A 20,085-nucleotide genomic window follows, 5' to 3' on the forward strand; every position below is an offset into this window, starting at 1 on the left:
CCCTGTCCTGCCTCCAGCCTGGTTCTCCCCCCTCCCTATGTGATAGCCCTACCCCGGTTGGCCCCTACTCAGTGCGCCCATGTCCCCTCCCATGCGCTTGTGCCCTTCCCCCGTTTGAGTTTGCCCCGACCTCACTGCACTCCCCGAATGTTGTTCTGACCCCCCTCCCCTAGTGCAGCTAGAGGAGCCGGTTTTCTAACCCGAGTCGGTGACTGCCCCCCACAAGCCCTTGAAAGCCCCCTGTCCAACCCATCCCCTTTGGCGCCCTCCTCCCCTGCCTGCAGCCTAGCGAGGAGGAGTGGTTGACCTGCCTCCCCTTTCCCCTCCTCTTCCTGGTGTCCCTCCCTCCCTACTCATTATGGCGGGGGATACGACAGGCGGGGCCCCTCCAGCAGCCCCGGATACCCCTCCCCCGCCTGCCCCTCCGTCACCCCCCCCGAGCCTCTACCTCAGCCGCTGCTGCCGAACCACCTGTCACCGCCCCCGCCAGGGCGCCGGCAGCGGCGGGCACCGGGGCGACCTCCGTTGCTGCCACGTCCCTCCCCCCCTTATATTCTGGGGGAGCCCCCCCAGCCAGCGGGAAGGGCCAGGGTAGGAAGAAGGGGAAGGGCCCTGCCAAAAAGTCCAGGCCCTCCATGGCAGGGACTGCCCTCACTGCCGCGGCCCCGCCACCGGCCGCGGCCTCCCACCCCGCTGCTCCTTCCACCAGCTCTGCGGGTGTCCCTCCCTCGGCCCCCAGGGCGTACGCCCAGGTGGCGGCAGCCCCCCCGCCCACCGTTACGTCATCTCTCCCGCCTGCCGCCTCCACTAACATCTATAGCGGCCGGGGCCCCTTTTCCACCATGACCAGGAAGCACGGCGTCCGTTGCCTCCTGGTGCCCGCCTCGCCCCACGTGGAGACGTACGTGCGGACGTTGGCGAGGGTGGTGGGGCCCACGGCCATTGTGGCGGCCTCCAAAATGTACGGGAAGGTGGTCTTCTTCCTGGCATCGGAGGTCGCCGCCCAGGAGGCGGTGGAGAAGGGCCTGGCGGTGGGGGGCGTGTTCGTCCCCCTCGAGCCGCTGGACGACCTGGCGTCCGCCTGGTCCTGACTTCCGTCCCTCCCTTCCTTCCAAATGCTGCCCTGTTACCCGCCCTCTCTACCCTGGGGAAGCCCATCTCGGTTTTAAGCCCTCTCCCCTTGGGCTGCAAGGACCCCGCCCTCCGTCACGTCCTCTCGTTCCGCCGGCAAGTGCAGCTGCAACTGCCGCCGGCGGCGCGTGACGGAGAGGTGCTTGAGGGGTCCTTTTTGATCCCCTACCAGGGGGCCCAATACCGGGTGCATTATTCTACGGGGGAGGCCCGGTGCTACCTCTGCCGGGCGACGGGGCACGTCCGGAGGGACTGCCCCTTGGCCCGGCTAGGAGAGGCATCCGGGACCCCCGAGCCCCGGCAGGGCGCTGGCCCCGTCATCGCCAGCGCCCCTGGCTGCCCGGCGCCCGAAGCCGCCCCTCCTCCCACCCAGTCCATCACTGCTCCCGCTCGGGCCCAAGGGGCGCTCCCCCAAGCACGCCCAGACGAGCGGGAGAGCCCCGCCTCTGCTGCCTGCAACTCGGCGGGGCCCCTTGAGGAGGGTGCGGCAGGGATGCCGCCTAGCGTGGGAGAGGGCCCGCCCCAGGGGGACTCTTCCCTCCCTTTTTCCGCCCCACCGTTGCCTCCCACGGTCCCTGAGCCATTATCCTTGCCCTCTGACCCGACCCCTGCTAGCCAGCCCCCCGATGATGCCATGGAGGGCTGGGCCCTAGTCCAGGGGAAGCGGGGCAAGCGGAAGGCTCGAGCTCCGCCCCTCTCCACCGATGCGGAAGCCCCCCGGAAGACCAGGAAGGGGGGCGTTGATGCCGAGCCCTCTGCCTTGCCCGTGGGCACATACCATCCCCTGGCACCGGCTGGGGAAGACGTGGCAGCACGGGAGGGCAGTACCGTCCCTCCCTTAGAGTCCCTTCCCCCCAAGGACTCCGATGTAACCCCACCTGCCCCCTTACCATCCACAACCCCTGTGAGCCTCGGGGCGAGTGTCGCCTCGGGCACTAGCGGGGAGACCTCCGGGGTGGTGGAAGGAGAGCTCCCCTCCATTTATGAGGAGATCGAGGCCCTGGGTCTGACCCCAGTCACCCAGGGGGAGGACGACCCTCTGCTAGCGGGCCTCGATCTGAGCGACCTCACCCCGGCCCCGCCCTCCCCATGTCCCCTTCCCCTAACCGCTACCTTTGCTCCCGCCTCCGAGGGTTCCCAGGGCTCCTCCATCTGCCCGGCCGTGGGTGGCACCACGCTGTTAGCCGCCGAGCCCACCGAGGCTACCGCTGGTGCACTGCGGCTGGGACCCGAGCCCCACGGGTTGCCCCTCGAGGGCGTGGGGCGACCGATCTCTTCCCCGGGCGAGGACCCCACTGACGGTGCTGGGATCATTATGCCGGCCACGGCGCCGGAGCCCAGCAGCATAGAGGGTCCCCTGCCCCACCCCCACCCCCCAGAGCCTGATCGAGAGGGGCCTTTTTCCAGTGGCTTGCCTCCTAGGGCCCTGGATTCCACCTTTGCCCCTCTCCCTGGCTCTGCACCCAACCCTTGCCTTGCCCTTACTCCAGATCCCTGCCCTGCCCCTGACGTCAACCCCGCCCCTGTTCCCCCCACTTCCCGTGCTATCATTGCCGCCCCTGGGGCCGTCATCTCCTCGAGGATAGCCCCCAGGGAGCGGCTTCTGTATTCCCCAGTCCCGACTCACTAGGGGCTGCCACCGTCCCTCCGCCGCCCCCACTTGAGCCAGGGTTTGCGGGGGGCTGCGTGGCACCAGCCCATCAGGCGCCACGTCGGGGGTCCGCCCCTTGTCTGCCTGTTTCGGTGGGCCACGGGGCTGTGTCGGCAATCCCTCCGGAGGACAGCCGGGGGCTAGTGGCCCCGGCTCCCCATACGCTGCGGGAGGAGCTGCGGCAGTTCCTTGAGGACGTCCGGGGCTCCCGTAATAAGGTGCAGCTCGCCCTGCAGCGATGGGGGGAATTCCATCTCATCCTCCGGGCCGCAAGGGCCCTCATGGGGGAGGGTAAAAGGACCGGGAAGCAGGCTGCCGCGACTTACCAGCGGGTCCGCCTCTTCCGTGACTCCCTAATTACCTACGGGGTAGGTCACGGATTGTTGCGCGGCCCGTCGGGAACCGCGAGCGTCCCTGCCGGTGAGGATCCCCCCGAGCCCTCCTCATGGAACCCCTTACCATCGTCACGTTAAACACCCGGGGCTGTAGGATGGGTCTCCGCAGGTGCCAGGTGCTCTCCTTCCTTCGGGAAGGGGGGTACTCTGTTATTTTCCTGCAGGAGACTCATACGGATCCGGCCGCCGAAGCTAGCTGGCGGCTGGAATGGGGGGACAGGGTCTACTTTAGCCATCTCACACTTCGTAAGGCTGGAGTGGCGACCCTGTTCTCCCCCGACCTACGGCCCGAGGTGCTGGGGGTCGCCGAGGCTGTGCCGGGCCGCCTGCTGCACCTCCGGGTCCGTTTGGAGGGGCTCGTGGTCAATCTTGTCAACATCTATGCCCCGACATCGGGCCCGGAGCGGCTCCGTTTCTTTCAGCAGGCGTCCGCCTTCCTCGGCACTTTGGATCCTCAAGAGTGCCTGGTCCTGGGCGGGGACTTCAATACAACCCTCGAGGAGCGGGACCGCTCGGGGACCGAGCAGTGCCCGGCCGCCGCGGACGTCCTCCGGGAGATAGTGGAGCATCACTCCCTGGTGGACGTCTGGCGCGACCACCACCCGGACGACGCCTCGACGTTCACCTTTGTCCGGGTGGAGGCCCGTCGGTCGCGCTACTCCCGGTTGGACCGCATCTATCTCTCACGTTTCCATCTTTCACAGGCCCACTCCTCCAGCATCCGGCCGGCCCCATTCTCCGATCATCACCTGGCCACCGTGACGGTCTCTCTCTGTGCAGAGAGGCCGGGGCCGGCCTATTGGCATTTTAATAACAGCTTGTTGGAGGACGTGGGCTTCGTGGCATCCTTCCGGGAGTTCTGGTTGGCCTGGCGAGGGCAGCGACGTGCCTTTCCCTCGGCGCGGCGGTGGTGGGACCTAGGGAAGGTGCGCGCCCGGCTCTTCTGCCGTGACTACACCCGGGGCGCCAGCCGACGGAGGGATGCGGCGATAGGGCAGTTGGAACGGGAGGTCTTAGAGCTGGAGAGGCATCTGGCCGCCAGCCCCGAGGATCCATCCCTCTGCAGAGCGTGCTGGGAGAAGCGGGAGGAGCTCCGGGCCCTCGAGGACCTTCGGGCCCGGGGTGCTTTTGTTCGATCCCGCATCCGCCTCCTTCGGGAGATGGATCGCGGCTCCCGCTTCTTCTACGCCCTGGAGAAAAAGAAGGGGGCCAAGAAGCACGTGACTTGCCTCCTCGCAGAGGACGGCACCCCCCTCACGGATCCGGTGGAGATGTGCGGGAGGGCCAGGGCCTTCTACGCAGGCCTTTTCTCCCCGGATCCCACCGATCCTAACGCTTGCAGAGTGCTCTGGGACGAACTCCCGACGGTCAGCGCGGGCGACCGAGACCGGCTAGAGCTGCCTCTCACTCTGGCCGAGTTCTTGGAAGCCCTCCGCCGCATGCCCACCAATAAAACTCCGGGCATGGACGGGCTGACCGTGGAGTTCTACCGCGCGTTCTGGGACGTCCTCGGCCCAGACTTAGTTACCGTCTGGGCCGAGTCTCTGCAGAGCGGGGTCCTCCCTCTTTCGTGCAGGCGAGCCGTGCTCGCCTTATTGCTGAAGAAGGGGGACCTCCGCGATTTACGAAACTGGCGTCCCGTCTCGCTCCTCAGCACGGACTATAAGGTCGTAGCGAAAGCCATCTCGCTGCGGCTGGGGTCCGTGCTGGTGGACGTGATCCACCCAGACCAGACCTACACCGTCCCAGGCCGCACCATCTTCGACAACCTATATCTGGTCCGGGACCTTTTGGAACTCGGGTGTAGGGACGGTCTGTCGTTCGCCCTCCTGTCCCTGGATCAGGAGAAAAGGCGTTCGACAGGGTGGATCACGGGTATCTCCTGGGCACTCTGCGAGCGTTTGGCTTGGGTCCCCAGTTTGTGGGTTTTCTCCAGGTGCTGTACGCCTCCGCAGAGTGTCTGGTCCGGCTCAACTGGACCCTGACCGAACCGGTCAGCTTCGGGCGAGGAGTACGGCAGGGGTGCCCCCTCTCGGGCCAGCTGTACGCTCTGGCGATCGAGCCCTTCCTCTGTCTCCTCCGCAGGAGGTTGACGGGGTTGGCGCTACGGGAGCCGGAGCTGCGGCTGGTCCTGTCGGCATACGCCGACGATGTACTCCTCGTGGTCCAGGACCCAGGCGACTTGGGGCAGGTGGAGGCTTGCCAGGCTGTGTACTCGGCAGCCTCCTCCGCCCGGGTCAACTGGGTCAAGAGCTCCGGCTTGGTGGTAGGGGACTGGCGGCAGGCGAGCTCCCTCCCACCCGCGCTTCAAGCCATCCGGTGGAGCGCGGGTCCGCTGCTCTATCTCGGCGTTTACCTTTCTGCCGCGCATCCGTCTCCGCCGGAGAACTGGCAAGGTTTAGAGGGCAGGGTGACAGAGCGGCTCCGGAGATGGACGGGACTGCTCCGGTGTCTGTCCTTTCGAGGGCGGGCACTGGTGCTCAATCAGCTAGTCCTGTCCATGCTCTGGTACCGGCTCAACACCCTGGTCCCGGCCCCGGATTTCCTGGCCAACCTCCGGAAATTGATTCTGGAGTTCTTCTGGTCAGGACTGCACTGGGTCTCTGCAGGGGTTCTCCATCTGCCCCTGGAGGAGGGAGGGCAGGGCCTGAAGTGTCTCCGCACTCAGGTCCATGTCTTCCGCCTCCAAGCCCTGCAGAGGCTCCTTTATGGTGCAGGTAGTCCGGCATGGAGCATATTGGCGCATGCCTTCCTGCGCCGCCTCCGAGGGCTCCGATATGACCGGCAGCTCCTTTATCTCCATCCGAGGGGTCTTCCGCGAGACCTCTCCGGGCTGCCGGTCTTCTACCAGGATCTCCTCCGGACCTGGAAACTCTTTGCAGCAACCAGGTCCGTGGCGGCCTCCGTGGGGGAAGACCTCCTCGCGGAGCCCCTGCTACACAACCCCTACCTGCGTGTGCAGGCGGCGGAGTCCCCCTCGGTGCGCCAGAGGTTGGTCCTGGCAGAAGTCACCAAAGTCGGAGACCTCCTGGACTACGACCGGGGAGACTGGCTGGATCCCCTGACGCTCGCTCAGCGCATGGGGCTCTCCAGACCTCGTACTGCCCTGCGCGTACTTCAGGAGGTGAGGGCCGCTTTGCCGCCCGCTGCTCGGGTTTACCTCGACCGGGTCCTGCGAGAGGGCGCGCCCCGCCCACCCTCCACCCCAGGCCCTCCAGACCTTTTCATCGGGCCCCTGCCCCGTGGACCCGACCGACCCCCCCGCCCCTTCACCGTGAGCCAGCTGCACGATCTGCAGCCGGTCCGGTTCCAGACCGCGCCAAAACAACATCTCTACACGCTCGTGCTCCACACCCTTCATGTCCTCACCCTCGCGTCCCGCCCTGACACAAAGTGGCGGGATCTCCTGCCACCTCTAGAGGGTGAGGAGCCCCGGTGGGCCAGCCTCTATTCCACCTTAGTCCCGAGGCCCGCCGGGGATATCAGTTGGCGGCTCCTACACGGGGCCGTGAGCACGGGCGTGTACTTGGCGCGGTTTACCCCAATCCCGGACACCTGCCCCTTTTGCGGCGTGAGGGAAACCCTGGCGCACGTCTACCTGGAGTGCGCCAGGTTGCAGCCCCTATTCCGGCTCCTCACCAATATTTTGTTAAGGTTTTGGTTGCACTTTTCTCCTCACCTTCTTATTTACGCACTCCCTGTCCATGGCCCCACTAAGTCGCGGGACCTCCTGGTCAACCTCCTCCTGGCCCTGGCTAAAGTGGCCATCTATAAAACCAGGGTGAGGAGGTTGGCCGATGGAGTCTCCTGCGACTGCGGGGCCTATTTCCGATCCTCAGTCCGTTCACGCCTCCGGGCAGAGTTCCTCTGGGCGGCGTCCACCGACTCCCTTGACGCCTTTGAGGAACGGTGGGCGCTGTCCGGGGTCCTCTGCTCAGTGTCCCCGTCCGGTTCCCTTTTTTTGACCCTCTGACCGCACTCCCGTTCCTGTTCTTCATTAGTTGTCCCACGTAATCATTTGGTTTCTAGGTCCTGTGGATCCCCCCCTTAGGCTGGGGGGGGATCCTTTAGCAGTGGGCGAGCTTTGCCCGCCCACTTCCTGGATCCCAATAGGACTAGTCTGCTGTACCCAACTGGCCTGGGTCTATCACACTAGACAGTTTGTGTATATCTTCTCTGTATAATTTTCCCCGACTGACAGGTCGGAGAGAGGACTCTAATCTTCCCCCTATTGCCCAGCACTTCTACCACTGGGGGTGTGCACACCTGAATGATCAATCACTTTATACGTATGGTATACCTTTTAGCAGTATTTTCAACAATCACAGTGCATGTCTTCCCCCTTTCGCAATTCTCCACCAAAAATGTTATGCTTCCAAGAAGCACATGGGATCTTTTTCAGGGGAAAAGGCAATACGCCGCGTTTATTGAAGAGACAACAATTAGCATATGTATTCAATCACACCACCCACCCACCCACCCACCCACTGTCTCACCAGTTGATGTGATAGTTACCAGTCCAGAGTCCGGATCAATCTAGTGGCCAGCTAGATTGATCATGTGTAGGGAGGAGCCGGGTTCTGTCAGTCACGACACGGTGCTCCCGGGAAGTCTTGGCAGGACAAATCCAAAGTTTCATAGCAAGGTACCCTGTTTATATAGTGATTTTTTTCTTCACTGGGACCAATGAGTTTTGCACTGTCATGCTGTAATCAATTGGGGTGCTTGTTTTCTTAAATTGTTTTTCTCATCCTTTATCTTGTTCTTTCATCAAGTCTCTCAGGGAGTTACCCCATGCTGGTTTTGATCACTGCTATCTTGTCCCCACTGATCGGTTCCTGTCTCATCTTTAGAGTCATCAATCTGCCTTCCTCTGACATTTCAATAGGGGCGTGTTGCAGCCTCCTGGCACCCTTGCATCTGTCTCCAGTGCTCCCTAGAACATCTGGTTCAGTGGCGGCCTTCACACTTAGCTCTTAACACCCATTTCTCATTCAAACACAAAACAGAATTAATTTACACAGAACATTTTGAACAGGAACATCAAATTGCAATGCAAAATAAAAACAATCATGGCTACATTTATTATCTTATTATTCTTTATCCTTCATTCTAAATTATACAAAATACAAACATAAAATCCTACTACTACACGGTGTGTGCGTGTATACACATATGGTGTGTGTTTGTACACGTGGGGGAATAGGGAGGGGGTGTATGCCTGTGTATATAAGGGTGTGTATGTTGGTGTGTGTTTGTAAACACATGGGTGGGTGTGTATGTTACCCAGGGTTTTAGAACCCAGGACAGTTGTAACTTAACTGTTTGGGATTTTTAGGCGGTATTAGGAATAAATCAAGGGGAGCATAATTCATCTGTCTGATACATGATTGATACACACCAGCGTGCTTTTACCTAAAACTGCTTTTTATTAGGTTTTAAGCACATACACACACACACACATGCTGTTGCAGTAGGTTCAGACCATTTTAAACCTTTATATTTACCAAAGTTAAGATGGTTTTGAGGAATCAATAACCAGGCTTCTGGGGGTCCCCCACTTCTGTTTAACTGCTGGGGAACTTAGGTGTCTGATTGTTGCCCAGAGGAAAGCTTCCTCGGACTGCTTTAAAGCACATTTTTTGATTAACCATTTTATAATTTTTTAAATAAAGTGTATAACTTATAATAGCCTTTAGTAGGCTAACTTTTTTTTAGCAACAGCCAATAACAATTTATTATTCTGTAACCCTTCTGCCCAGTGGAGTCGGCAGCAACAAGGGCTGGGTGCAGTATCTAGGGGTTCCTTTTCACCACTACAACGCAAAACCAGCTACAGTCCACTCCCAGTGACCTGGGACAATTACACACCACCCCCAGGGCGCCCATAAGAGGCAATACTTCCCCTCTCTCAAGCACAGAGTCTAAGGGAGATGTGATGGTATTAAGCCAATGCTTCAAAATATTTCCTCTTCTCTACTAACATTAGCTCTATCTTGGCTGGGTTTAGCCCCACCTAATGGCATTTGATCTACTGCTTCATCACTCAAGTACAAGGTAGCTGGGTGATGGGAGTGTGTTTATTTGATATCAAGGAGATCCAGAGATGGGTATTATCTGTGTACTGCTGGCATTTAAGATCACAGAGCCTCATAATTTCTCTTAGTGGTAAATGCTGACTATGAAGTTCCTGAGTGTTTAAGATGCTTAGATGCAGCAAAGTAGGATGCTACAGAAAAAAAGAGAGAGAGAGAGAGAGAGAGAGTGCACGCCTTGGAGATGAAAAGCACTAGATAAGTACTGAATGCTCTTATTAGAGCTGTTTGGAAAAAGGCCTTTTATCCATGGCAAATGTCAATTAAAATGGTCATTTTCATTAAAATTTTCAGTGGAAAATTCCTAGTTTTCTTCGAAAAACTGAAAATTATTCAGTTTTCAGACAATTTTTTTTCTGGGTGTTCAGCTTTCCAGTGAACCGTCAACAAATTTTGAGGAAACCTGGTGCTACCTGGCAACATTTTTGATGAAAAACTGGGTTTTGGAATAAACAATCAAAAGTTTTGATCTGAACACATCCAACCAGTTGTGGCAGTTCCCTTTAGGCAAACAGGAAAAGGAAGGGTCTCGTTTTACTCAGTAGTGACCCTGGTGACCAAAGGGTAGTGTTGGTGGGCTCCTATGTGGAGCCCCATATGCTCTGAGCCAGAACGAATGGTGATTAGGATGCGGAAAAGGCATATGAGGAACCCGGATGGGGATGGGGGAAGGGACCAGGACTAGGGAACAGGACTTTGGAGTCCTGCAGTAAAACAGGGCAGAGAAGGAGGGAGGAGCTGAGTGTGACCGTCAGGGCAGGATTCAAAGTCTGATGCTAATAAACCCCTTCTGCATGAGCCCGTGAGAATTTCCTAGTGAGGCTTGGAGTCACCCACAGCTGGACGGAGGAGAGCAGCCGCGGTGACAGAGTAAGTGCATCGGCAAACACTCTCCTTGGGTGATTGTTAAAATTGGGGGTTGGTGGCTATACTGGGCGAGACAGCCATGGGGATGCCCTGAGATCCTTTCAGGACTCTTGCAGGAAAATGAGGTCAGAATTTAGAGAGCACCAGATCCGATTACCTGACAAGTGGGGAAGGGAGGAGGGGGGAGAAATTTGTGGCTCAAAGCAGCATGCGCCTGTGTGAGCAAGTGTCACTTCCCAAACCTCTAGAAAATGTTCACACAGAAAGGTGGAGCAGTGACATAACTTGCTTGCATTGATTCAAGTCTTTTCACATGTCAGCTGCTCTCCACTATTTGTAGGGTTGCCAATTTTCTATTTGCAGAAAACTGAACACCCCTGCCCCACCTCTTCTCCGAGGCCATGCCCCCGCTCACTCCATCCCCTCTCCCTCCATCGCTCGCTCTCCTCCACCCTTGCTCACTTGCTCATTTTCACCAGGCTGGGAAAGGGGGTTGGGGTCTGAGGCCGGGGAGAGCTCCGGCTGCAGGTGTGGGCTCTGGGGTGGGGCCAGGGATGAGGGGTTTGGGGTGCAGGAGAGGGCTTCGGGCTGGGGCAGGGGGTTCGGGTGTGAGGGGGGTTAGGGCTCCACCTGGGGGTGCAGGCTCTGGGGTGGGGCCAGAAATGAGGGGTTCAGGGTGTGGGAGGGGGATCCAGGCTGGGACAGGCAGTTGGGGTGCGGGGGGGGGGTGAGGACTCAGGCTGGGGGTGCAGGTTCTGGAGTGGAACCAGGGGTTTGGGGTGCAGGAGTGTGCTCCGGGCTGGGGTAGGCGGTTGGGGTGCAAGAAGGGATGAGGGCTCCGGATAGGGATGTGGGCTCTGGGGGGGCAGGGTTTGGGGTGCAGATTGGGGCTCAGAGCTGGGGCAGGGGGTTGGGCCATGGAAGGGGGTTCAGGGTGCAGGCTCTGGATGGCGCTTACCTCAGGCAGCTCCCGGGAAGCTACCTGCATCTCATTCCGGCTCCTAGGTGGAGACACGACCACGTGGCTCTGCGTGCTGTCCGCACCTGCAGGCACCGCCCCCTCAGCTCCCATTGGCCACGGTTCCTGGCCAACGGGAGCAGCTGACATGGTTCTGGGGGTGGGGGCAGCGCAGAGAGCCCTCGTGGCCATCCCTTTGCCCAGGAACCAGAGGGAGATCCTGGTAGCTTCCTGGATAGCGGAACCAGGTGGGGAGCCTGCCTGCGCCAACAAACCGGACTTTTAACGGCCAGGTCAGCAAAGCTGACTGGAGCTGCCAGGGTCCCCTTTTGACTGGGCATTCCAGTCAAAAACCAGACACCCAGCAACCCTAATGACGTGGCTCTAGACAGTGAATAAAAACACGGGGTTCAGAGGTCAGGCTGGTATTGATATCGTCTGTGATGTCTCCTGTCTAATAACAACTGGATCTGGGGTGAGCATAAAGGTTGGTGCCTCCAGCTCTTTTGAAAATATAGACACAAGTGGTGTCACCCTGCCACCTTCCCACTCCCACAACATCCCCCAGCAAAGGAACAAAGTACTCTGGCCTGGCCAGTGAAAGGGAAACCGAAATGGGACAAAAGTGGGTTGCACAGGTTGGAGAGAATACAATCTCTGGGAAGGAAGAGGCAATCCTGACTATTCCCATGGCCCTTTAGCCTTTCCTTCCTCTAACTACATAGGTTAGAACGGCATTTAGATTGAAAGCTTCAGGGTCTGAAGGAATCATTATGGTCGTCTAGTCTGATCTCCTCTGTAACAGAGGCCATAGAATTTCGCCCCAGGGATTTCTGCATCAAGCCCCTTAATTCCTGCTTGCACTAAACTGAATTTATGCTTCCAACACTGGATCTTGTTTTCCCTTTGTCTGCCAAATGAAAGAGCCCTCTACCCTTAGAAATAATCTTCCCACTTACAGACCGTGATCACAACCTGCTTTCCAATGCTTGTTAATACTTAAAAAATATCTAGAGCCTTTTAACATGCCAAACCTAGCATCAGACCCTTTCCACACACACAAATATCCACTTAATAGAAAACCCAATTTTCCATCAAAAACCGTTTTGGTGGAAAATTTTTGGCCAGCTCTTTCGTAAATGCTTTCGGGTCTGATCCCATGCCTTTGAAGTTAACGGGAATGTTTCCTTCACTTAGATGGAAGCAACAGCAGAGTCTTTGTGCCAAAGAACCCAAGATAATTTCTCCCTCTATCAGCCCTAAGATAATCAATTGCACAGCTCAGGAAAATTCCATCCCAAAAAGTGAAAGATCCAGTAAGTTAAAAGCACCTGGAAAACGAGGGGTAGAATGGAGATAATAGAGCTCCTGGGTTGAGATTTTAAAACCCAGTGAGAAAGTTGAAATTAATGGGAGTTGTGTGGCTGAATCCTTGAGTCAGCTTTTGAAATCTCAACCCTGAGCTTTAGGGTGTTGCTCGTGTTCCAATTATAGCTCCAGGAGAAGGACAAAATCTTGGCAGGGACTCAAAAGGGGTTGAGCAATAGCTAACTAAGATTCCTACTCAGCTAATTTGGGGAGTCAGTGTTATTACATATGGCTTAATCTGGGCCAATCACTCTTTTATGCAGCATCTTCGTTATCATGGCAGCACCAGGAAGCACGGCCAATGGGGTGCTTATGTTCATGCCCCGAAACAGCGCTGGTGTCATCCACCAAGGCCAGGGGGTCTCTGGTGCCATTTCCCAGATTCCTGAGATGGTGCAATGTGGGCCTCAGCAGTTCACAGTCATGAACCCTGGGAACCAACCTCTTGGGTCAATGTACCCCAGGAGTCCCGCTGAACAGGTCGTGCAGCTGAAGAAAGTAGGGATGATGGAGATATTCCTCAAAGCACAGCCCAAGGCCCTGGGGGTAAGTGTGATCTTTGCTCTCAGTCCATGTGAATGAGTCATGCACAGGTGACTGAATGACTGAGCATGAGCAAATTCCAGACTCCACCCTTTTCTTTTTTACTTTAACCAACAGTTTTATGGGAAGGATCAATGGGTAGTGATCAATGACCCAATGTCTAGTTGGCAGCCGGTATCAAGCGGAGTGCCCCAAGGCTCAGTCCTTGGGCCAGTTTTGTTCAATATCTTCATAAATGATCTGGAGGATGGTGTGGATTGCACCCTCAGCAAGTTTGCAGATGACACTAAACTGGGAGGAGAGGTAGATACGCTGGAGGGTAGGGATAAGATACAGAGGGCCCTAGACAAATTAGAGGATTGGGCCAAAAGAAATCTGATGAGGTTCAACAAGGACAAGTGCAGAGTCCTGCACTTAGGACGGAAGAATCCCATGCACCGCTACAGACTAGGGACCGAATGGCTCGGCAGCAGTTCTGCAGAAAAGGACCTAGGGGTTACAGTGGACGAGAAGCTGGATATGAGTCAACAGTGTGCCCTTGTTGCCAAGAAGGCCAATGGCATTTTGGGATGTATAAGTAGGGGCATTGCCAGCAGATCGAGAGACGTGATCGTTCCCCTCTATTCGACATTGGTGAGGCCTCATCTGGAGTACTGTGTCCAGTTTTGGGCCCCACACTACAAGAAGGATTTGGAAAAATTGGAAAGAGTCCAGCGGAGGGCAACAAAAATGATTAGGGGACTGGAACACATGACTTATGAGGGGAGGCTGAGGGAACTAGGATTGTTTAGTCTGCGGAAGAGAAGAATGAGGGGGGATTTGATAGTTGAAAGCAGCTATCTGAAAGGGCGTTCCAAAAAGGATGGCTCTAGACTGTTCTCAGTGGTAGCAGATGACAGAACAAGGAGTAATGGTTTCAAGTTGCAGTGGGGGAGGTTTAGGTTGGATATTAGGAAAAACTTTTTCACTAGGAGGGTGGTGAAACACTGGAATGCGTTACCTAGGGAGGTGGTGGAATCTCCTTCCTTAGATATTTTTAAGGTCAGGCTTGACAAAGCCCTGGCTGGGATGATTTAGTTGGGGACTGGTCCTGCTTTGAGCAGGGGGTTGGACTAGATGACCTCCTGAGGTCCCTTCAAACCCGGATATTCTATGATTCTATGATTCTAAGGATGCCAAGAAGCCAGTGCCGTCAGGTGACTTGGCACTTCAGGGACACAGGATAGGTCTGACCTCTTCTTGATACTTCATTGCTTTGGGGTCGGGGATATAGACGCAGAGTTCCAGGGGTAGTGAATCGTCCTAGCTGCCCAAACAGGGAGAAATGAGGATTAATCAAGCAAAGAAGAAAAAGTCAGGGAAAGGATTATAAACCAGCTGTTTCTGTAACTAGTGGAATGAAACAGTCCCATATTGGGGAGAAGGGGATGGCGATTCAACTGTTATAAATCAGTGTAGCTCCATTGTGCTAATTCACACCAACCGAGGATCTGGTCAGAGAAGAAGCAGTTCAAACCCAGTGTCCCTCTCCTAGTAACTGCAGTGCAGAGCTGATTCCAGTCAGCCTTGAACTACTAGTAAAATCAACCAACATGCAACTTCTATCCATCAGTCTAGAGGGATACACCAATGGTTGTTTGTTTAATATAATATAAATAAATAAATGAGTTAATAGATTACTGGTTTTAGGCCAGTAGGGACCACTGGGATCATTTAGTCTGACCTAGGCCAGAGAACCATAAGCCAGAGAACATCTCTGAATTAATTCCTGTTTGAATTCAAGCATATCTGTTAGAAAAGCATCCAGTCTTGATTTAAAAATTGCTGGTGATGGAGAATCCACCACAACCCTTGGTAAGTTGTTGCAATGGTTAGTTACCTTCAGAATTAAACATTTTCACCTTATTTCCAGTCCAAATTTGTCTAGCTTCAACTTCCAGTGATTGGATTTGCTAGACCTTTGTCTGCTAGATTGAAGAGCCTGTTACTAAATTTTATTTCCCCACAGAGTTGCTTATAAATTGTGACCAAGCGAACCCTTAGCCTGTTTTAGTTAAGATCACCAGAGTCCTGAGAATGGGCATGTTTGAATTATTTTGTTGCAATGTTTGGGCTCCTCTAACTCAAAAGGCATGGTCCAAAATCTCTGCTGGTGTATATAGTCACAGCCCCATTCCTTTCAGTGGAGTTTTCCCTCCCAGCAGGGAATTTGTTCAGAGGGGTAGGTGTGGTGATCCATGGGTTTCTTGTATACAGTTGTCTGTAGGGTTCCAGTGCTGAAACTGATCATGGTGTCCAGCAAGTTGATGCTGGTGTGGGAGAGAGTTTAACAGACAGATGAAGGTTGTTGAAGTTGTGGTGGAAATCTATGAGGGAGTTTAAGTCATTTGTCAAGAGGATGAAAATATCATCGATGTATCTCAGGTATATCATTCATTTCATGGTGCATTTGTCCAGACATTCTTCTTCAAGATGGCCCATAAAAAGTTTAGCGTACTGGGGGAGTCATCCTAATACCCATGGATGTTGCTATGGTTTGGACAAAGTGTTGGTTGTTGAATGTAAAAATAATATGGGTGGGATTAAATGGATGAGTTTGGCTATGTGCTTGTAGTAGATCTGAGGGTTGTCCATTTTCTTGTAAATATTTGAGTCAGGCAGCTTTGCTGTCACTGTGAGGGATGTTGGTGTATTGAGAAGTGACATCCTTAGTGGGAAGGGTGGTGTTCTAAAGGAGGTTGTTGATGTTGTGGAGTTTGTGGAGGAAGTTGGTTGTATCCTGGAGGAAGCTGACCCTTTGTGTGGTGTGTGGTTTGAGGATGGTTTCTGTGAGTCCTGATATTCCTTCAGTAAAAGAGTGCTGTGGCCAGATCTGATATGTCTGCTTGGGTTCCATTGTTTGTGTCTTGGGAAGCAGGTAGAAGTTCCCTGGGTTGGGTACGTAGGAGATGAGTTTGTAGAGATTCTCTTGGAGCTATTTGGGGAAGGATGAGGTGATATCCTTACATTCCTGGGTAAATTGTGGTGTGGGGTCTTATTTGAGTTCTTCATAGTAGGTGGTGTCAGAGAGTTGTCAATTGGCCTCATTAACGTAGTCATCATAGTTGAGGATTACGATGGCAACCCCTTTGTTTTCTGGTTGGATCACTCTCTGGTTAGATTTCTGGGACTGTATGGTTGTCCTCTTGGCAGTAGAGAGATTGTGGTGGATGTGAGGGTTGTTAAGGATTTCATAGTCAATTCTTTTTTGAAGCAATCAATGTAATCACCAAGAGTGTAGTTTTGTCTGTTCTGTGGTGTCCAGTCAGATGAGTCTTTTTTTTTTTTGATTGATTGATTGATTGATCGTCAGTGGGGATGTAGTAATTATGAGTGGTGTTGTCATTGTGAAATAATTCTTTGAGGTGGAGTCGGAAGAAGAATTCTTCTAGTTCTCTACATGTTCGTATGGTACTGGGTTCTGTGGTGCAGAAGAAGTTCAGTCCCTTAGGGTATGCCTATACTGCCCGCCGGATCGGCGGGCAGCAATCGATCCAGCGGGGATCGATTTATCACGTCTAGTCTAGATCGTCTAGTCTAAATCGACTCCTGAGAGCTCTCCCGTCGACTCCTGTACTCCATCGCTGCAAGAGGCACAGGCAGAGTCGACGGGGGAGCAGCAGCAGTTGATTCACTGCAGTGAAGACACTGTGGTGAGTAGGTCTAAGTACGTTGACTTAAGCTACGTTAGTCACATAGCTGAAGTTGCGTAACTTAGATCGATTCCCCCCCACCCTCACCCCAGTGTAGACCAGGCCTTAGAGAGTATAGATAATTCCGCTGCAGTTAGGGATAGTCTTGATAAAATGATGATGTTCATCTGTTGTGTATTGTCAATGTTGTGGGTACTGGTGCATTTGTTTCTCCCAGAGTGGGTATTCTGGGGGTTGTGGAGTAGTTGTGGTTGGTTCCACATTTTGTTTCTAATTTGGATGCCTGTCGTCAGATTTCTTTGACAGTTGTTTTGGATTTTTTGCATGATTTCCAGGTAACTTCCCTGGTGGTGGCGTTTTTTTTCTTCCAGTGTGGAGCATGTGACGATTTCTTGTTTGAGATGCTCCCTTCTGCAATATATGAGGTGCAATAAATGGTTCCTTAGTTTTTCTAAAGTTCGTCTGAAGTGCTGTTCAGCATGTTTGGAATTATATGTCGTGGTCAGAGGGTCATGATGGTGAGACATCTGGGGATGATATTTTCTGTCTTGAACTTGCTAAGGAAGTAGATGTCGCTCTTAAGTTTTGTTTCCTTTTTCTTCGTGTTGTGGAGTTTCCACTTCAGATAGCAAATTTGATACCTTTCGTTATTATATTCAGTGTTGTAGCTGTGTTGGTCTCAGGATATTAGAGAGACTAGGTAGATGAGGTAATATCTTTTATTTATTGGACCAAGTTCTGCTGGTGAGAGAGAAAAGCCTTCGAGCTTACACAGATTTGCTTCTCTGATTCATTCTTTGGTGGTGATTCCTGTCACTGTTGAGGGAGTCACTAGGGGAACCACATTTTTTCAATGGGAAATGTAGTTTCCGCAAAATCAAAATTTTCCATTGAGAAAATCAAAAACAAAATATTTTGTTTTGGGTTGGGACTTCCCAAATCAAAGTACTTCAGTTTGTCAAACTGAAATGTTTCCCCTCAGGTCAGTTTGACATTGAAACGGCATCCACCTGAGCTGCTACAAAGCCTCAAGGAAGTTGTAGTTCAGAGGGCGGTGTCACTCCTCCCTACCGGACTGGCTCCCTGTTCCAAACTACATCTTCCAAGATGCACTGCGGTCTTCTCTTTTACTGGACCACTATGGTACGTCATGGGAGTCCCATGATTCCACAAATGTAGGTGTAGTCCAGCTAGGAAGTTTAGCCCATAGCAGAGAATGGGGGCACTAGGCACCCCAACTATAATTCTCATAAGGCAACACACTGACTCAGGTAGACTCAGTCCAGCGTTAACCAAGCCTAAATGAAATATTTTAAGTCAGTTTGACAAACTGAAACAAAATGTTTCAACATTTCCAAACTGAAATTTTTCAGATTTTGGATTTAAACAGCTGTCAAAAGACCAGAATTTCCCATCAGTTCTGCTCGGGACATTGTGCTTTGCTCCTTCACAAGATGGCAAGGAATTGGCTCCTTTTACTGCTCCATTCTCTTCCCACAGGCCATCCAGATCCTGATTGGGCTGATGCACATTGGCTTTGGGGGTGTGGCTGCAGTTTTTGTCGGATACAATGTTTACATTTCCATCTCCGTTATTGGAGGATACCCCTTCTGGGGAGGACTTTTTGTGAGTAGAATAAATGGAAGCATCTATGAAATGATGGCATGGCCACTTGGATATATAATCATTGTCTATGATTAATGCTGTACCGATATATGAGGACTATAGTGATACACATAAGATAAACAGAGGGCAAGACAGACACTTCCAGGATCTTAATGCACTTCCTAACATGAGTGAACTAAATCTAATAAAACATTAGTGAGTTAGATATTATTTTCCCCATTTTACAGATGGGAAACCTGAGGCACCAAGGGGCTAACAGAGTCACCCAAGGTAATGTAGTTGAATTGTGGCAGCACTCGGTATAGAATCCAGATCTCCTGATTCCTCCTCATTTACTTCAAACTTCCTGTATGTATCAAGAGGCAATGCAGACTGTAGCTATGGTTATCAATAAGTAACAGATACCTAGTACCTCTCTACCAAAAGAAACCCACAAAGGCAAAGAGGCAGTGTGTGGCCAGCTCAGGAACCTGCAGCAGATGTTATTCAACTGGGATATAGTAGAACGTTAGTCCATCCAAACTGGCACTTAGTCTGCTGTCACACTTCCTGCTGTCACTTGGTAGATCATTGGCCCATCTAATGTGCAGACCCATTTCCTGCTATTGCTCAGCAGATCATTAGTTTGCTGTCCTGCAGCAAGCAGTGCCCCATGCGAGGCTTCAAAAATCCTTCCCCACATGTCACCTTAGTCCCCCAATAAACCCGACCCACACACACTTGAAAGACAGGTGCCTTCCACCAACTACCAGCCCTGAGTGCCACTCTCAAAATCCCTGCTACCCCACCTTGCCTGTTCTACATGTCAGGTGTCCTGGCTTCTCATTTTTGACAATCTGCTCACCCTATTTACCAAAACTGTCTTGTTGGGCTAGTGTTAAGGGCCAAGCTGCTGTGAAGTCCCTGCCTTAACCCCTCTGCTGGGCTGATGCTGGCACTCAGACATCCATGAAGTCATTGCCTCAGCACCTCTGACTACTTGGATGATGTCAAGGCCCAGGCCTTTGTGAGGTCACTGTCTGAGCACCTCTATCTTACTAAGCTGAGGTCAAGGCTCAGGTCTCCGTCCCTTTGCAACACCCTTGGCTGATCTGGGCCTTGTTAGGGTTTGTCTGCCTTGAATGGAGGGAGGGGAAAAACCTTGGCTCATCAGCAAAAAGGGCAAATCTCCTGCCAGGTTCCAAACCAGAGACCATTCAACTGTCAAGTGAAAATGGTGACTGATCTGCCACAGAAAACAGTGTGGAGATGACAGCAGGGGGCACTGCAGGTCTGGATTGAGACATGTTAGCACAGCTGGGAGGCTGGGGAGGACAGCACTGGAACAGCAGGGGGTACGGCAGGTCAGGCTTGAGATGTGGAGCTGCTCAGATCCCATGGCGATGGAAGTACTATAAAATCTCCATAGGCAGACATATAGGCAGGGGATGGCACAGCTGCACTGGGTGGAAGGTGGGGTGAGGAACCTGGTGACTTCCTGAGCTCTTCTCAGGACCATCCAGTCACTGCTCTATTTGTGGGGAGAAGAGCAAGTTCAGTTGTCAAAAAGGAGCAAGAACTCAGAAGGAGGAAAGAAGAGGAGGAGAATCTGGGGGGAAGGATTATGACATGGGTGCCACCTTAACTGGATTTAGATGAACCTGGATGGCAGCATTATTTGATGGAAACTACTCTCCAACACTTGGTATAATTATTATGACTGCCCCAGCTGAGGGAAGAGTGCCATTCTTTCCCTTTGCTTCCATCACATACAGCCTGT

General features: G+C 53.5%; 1 protein-coding gene across 2 annotated transcripts in view; it reads left to right on the forward strand.

Moving 5' to 3' along the window:
- The window catches only part of LOC141989928 (membrane-spanning 4-domains subfamily A member 15-like), a 58,402-nt gene that overhangs the window by 28,126 nt on the left and 10,191 nt on the right, over positions 1-20,085 (forward strand). The window contains exons 1-3 of one of the 2 annotated variants that reach the window (XM_074956858.1): positions 10,010-10,142; positions 12,729-13,011; positions 18,201-18,326. In XM_074956858.1, the coding sequence (XP_074812959.1) occupies positions 12,742-13,011; positions 18,201-18,326 (396 nt within the window). In that variant the 5' untranslated portion in view covers positions 10,010-10,142; positions 12,729-12,741. Of the gene's footprint in view, positions 1-10,009; positions 10,143-12,728; positions 13,012-18,200; positions 18,327-20,085 lie in introns of those variants that run through there. The other variant, XM_074956857.1, reaches the window with a different exon arrangement.

Source organism: Natator depressus, chromosome 6 (genome assembly GCF_965152275.1).
Source record: "Natator depressus isolate rNatDep1 chromosome 6, rNatDep2.hap1, whole genome shotgun sequence".
NCBI lineage: Eukaryota > Metazoa > Chordata > Testudines > Cheloniidae > Natator > Natator depressus.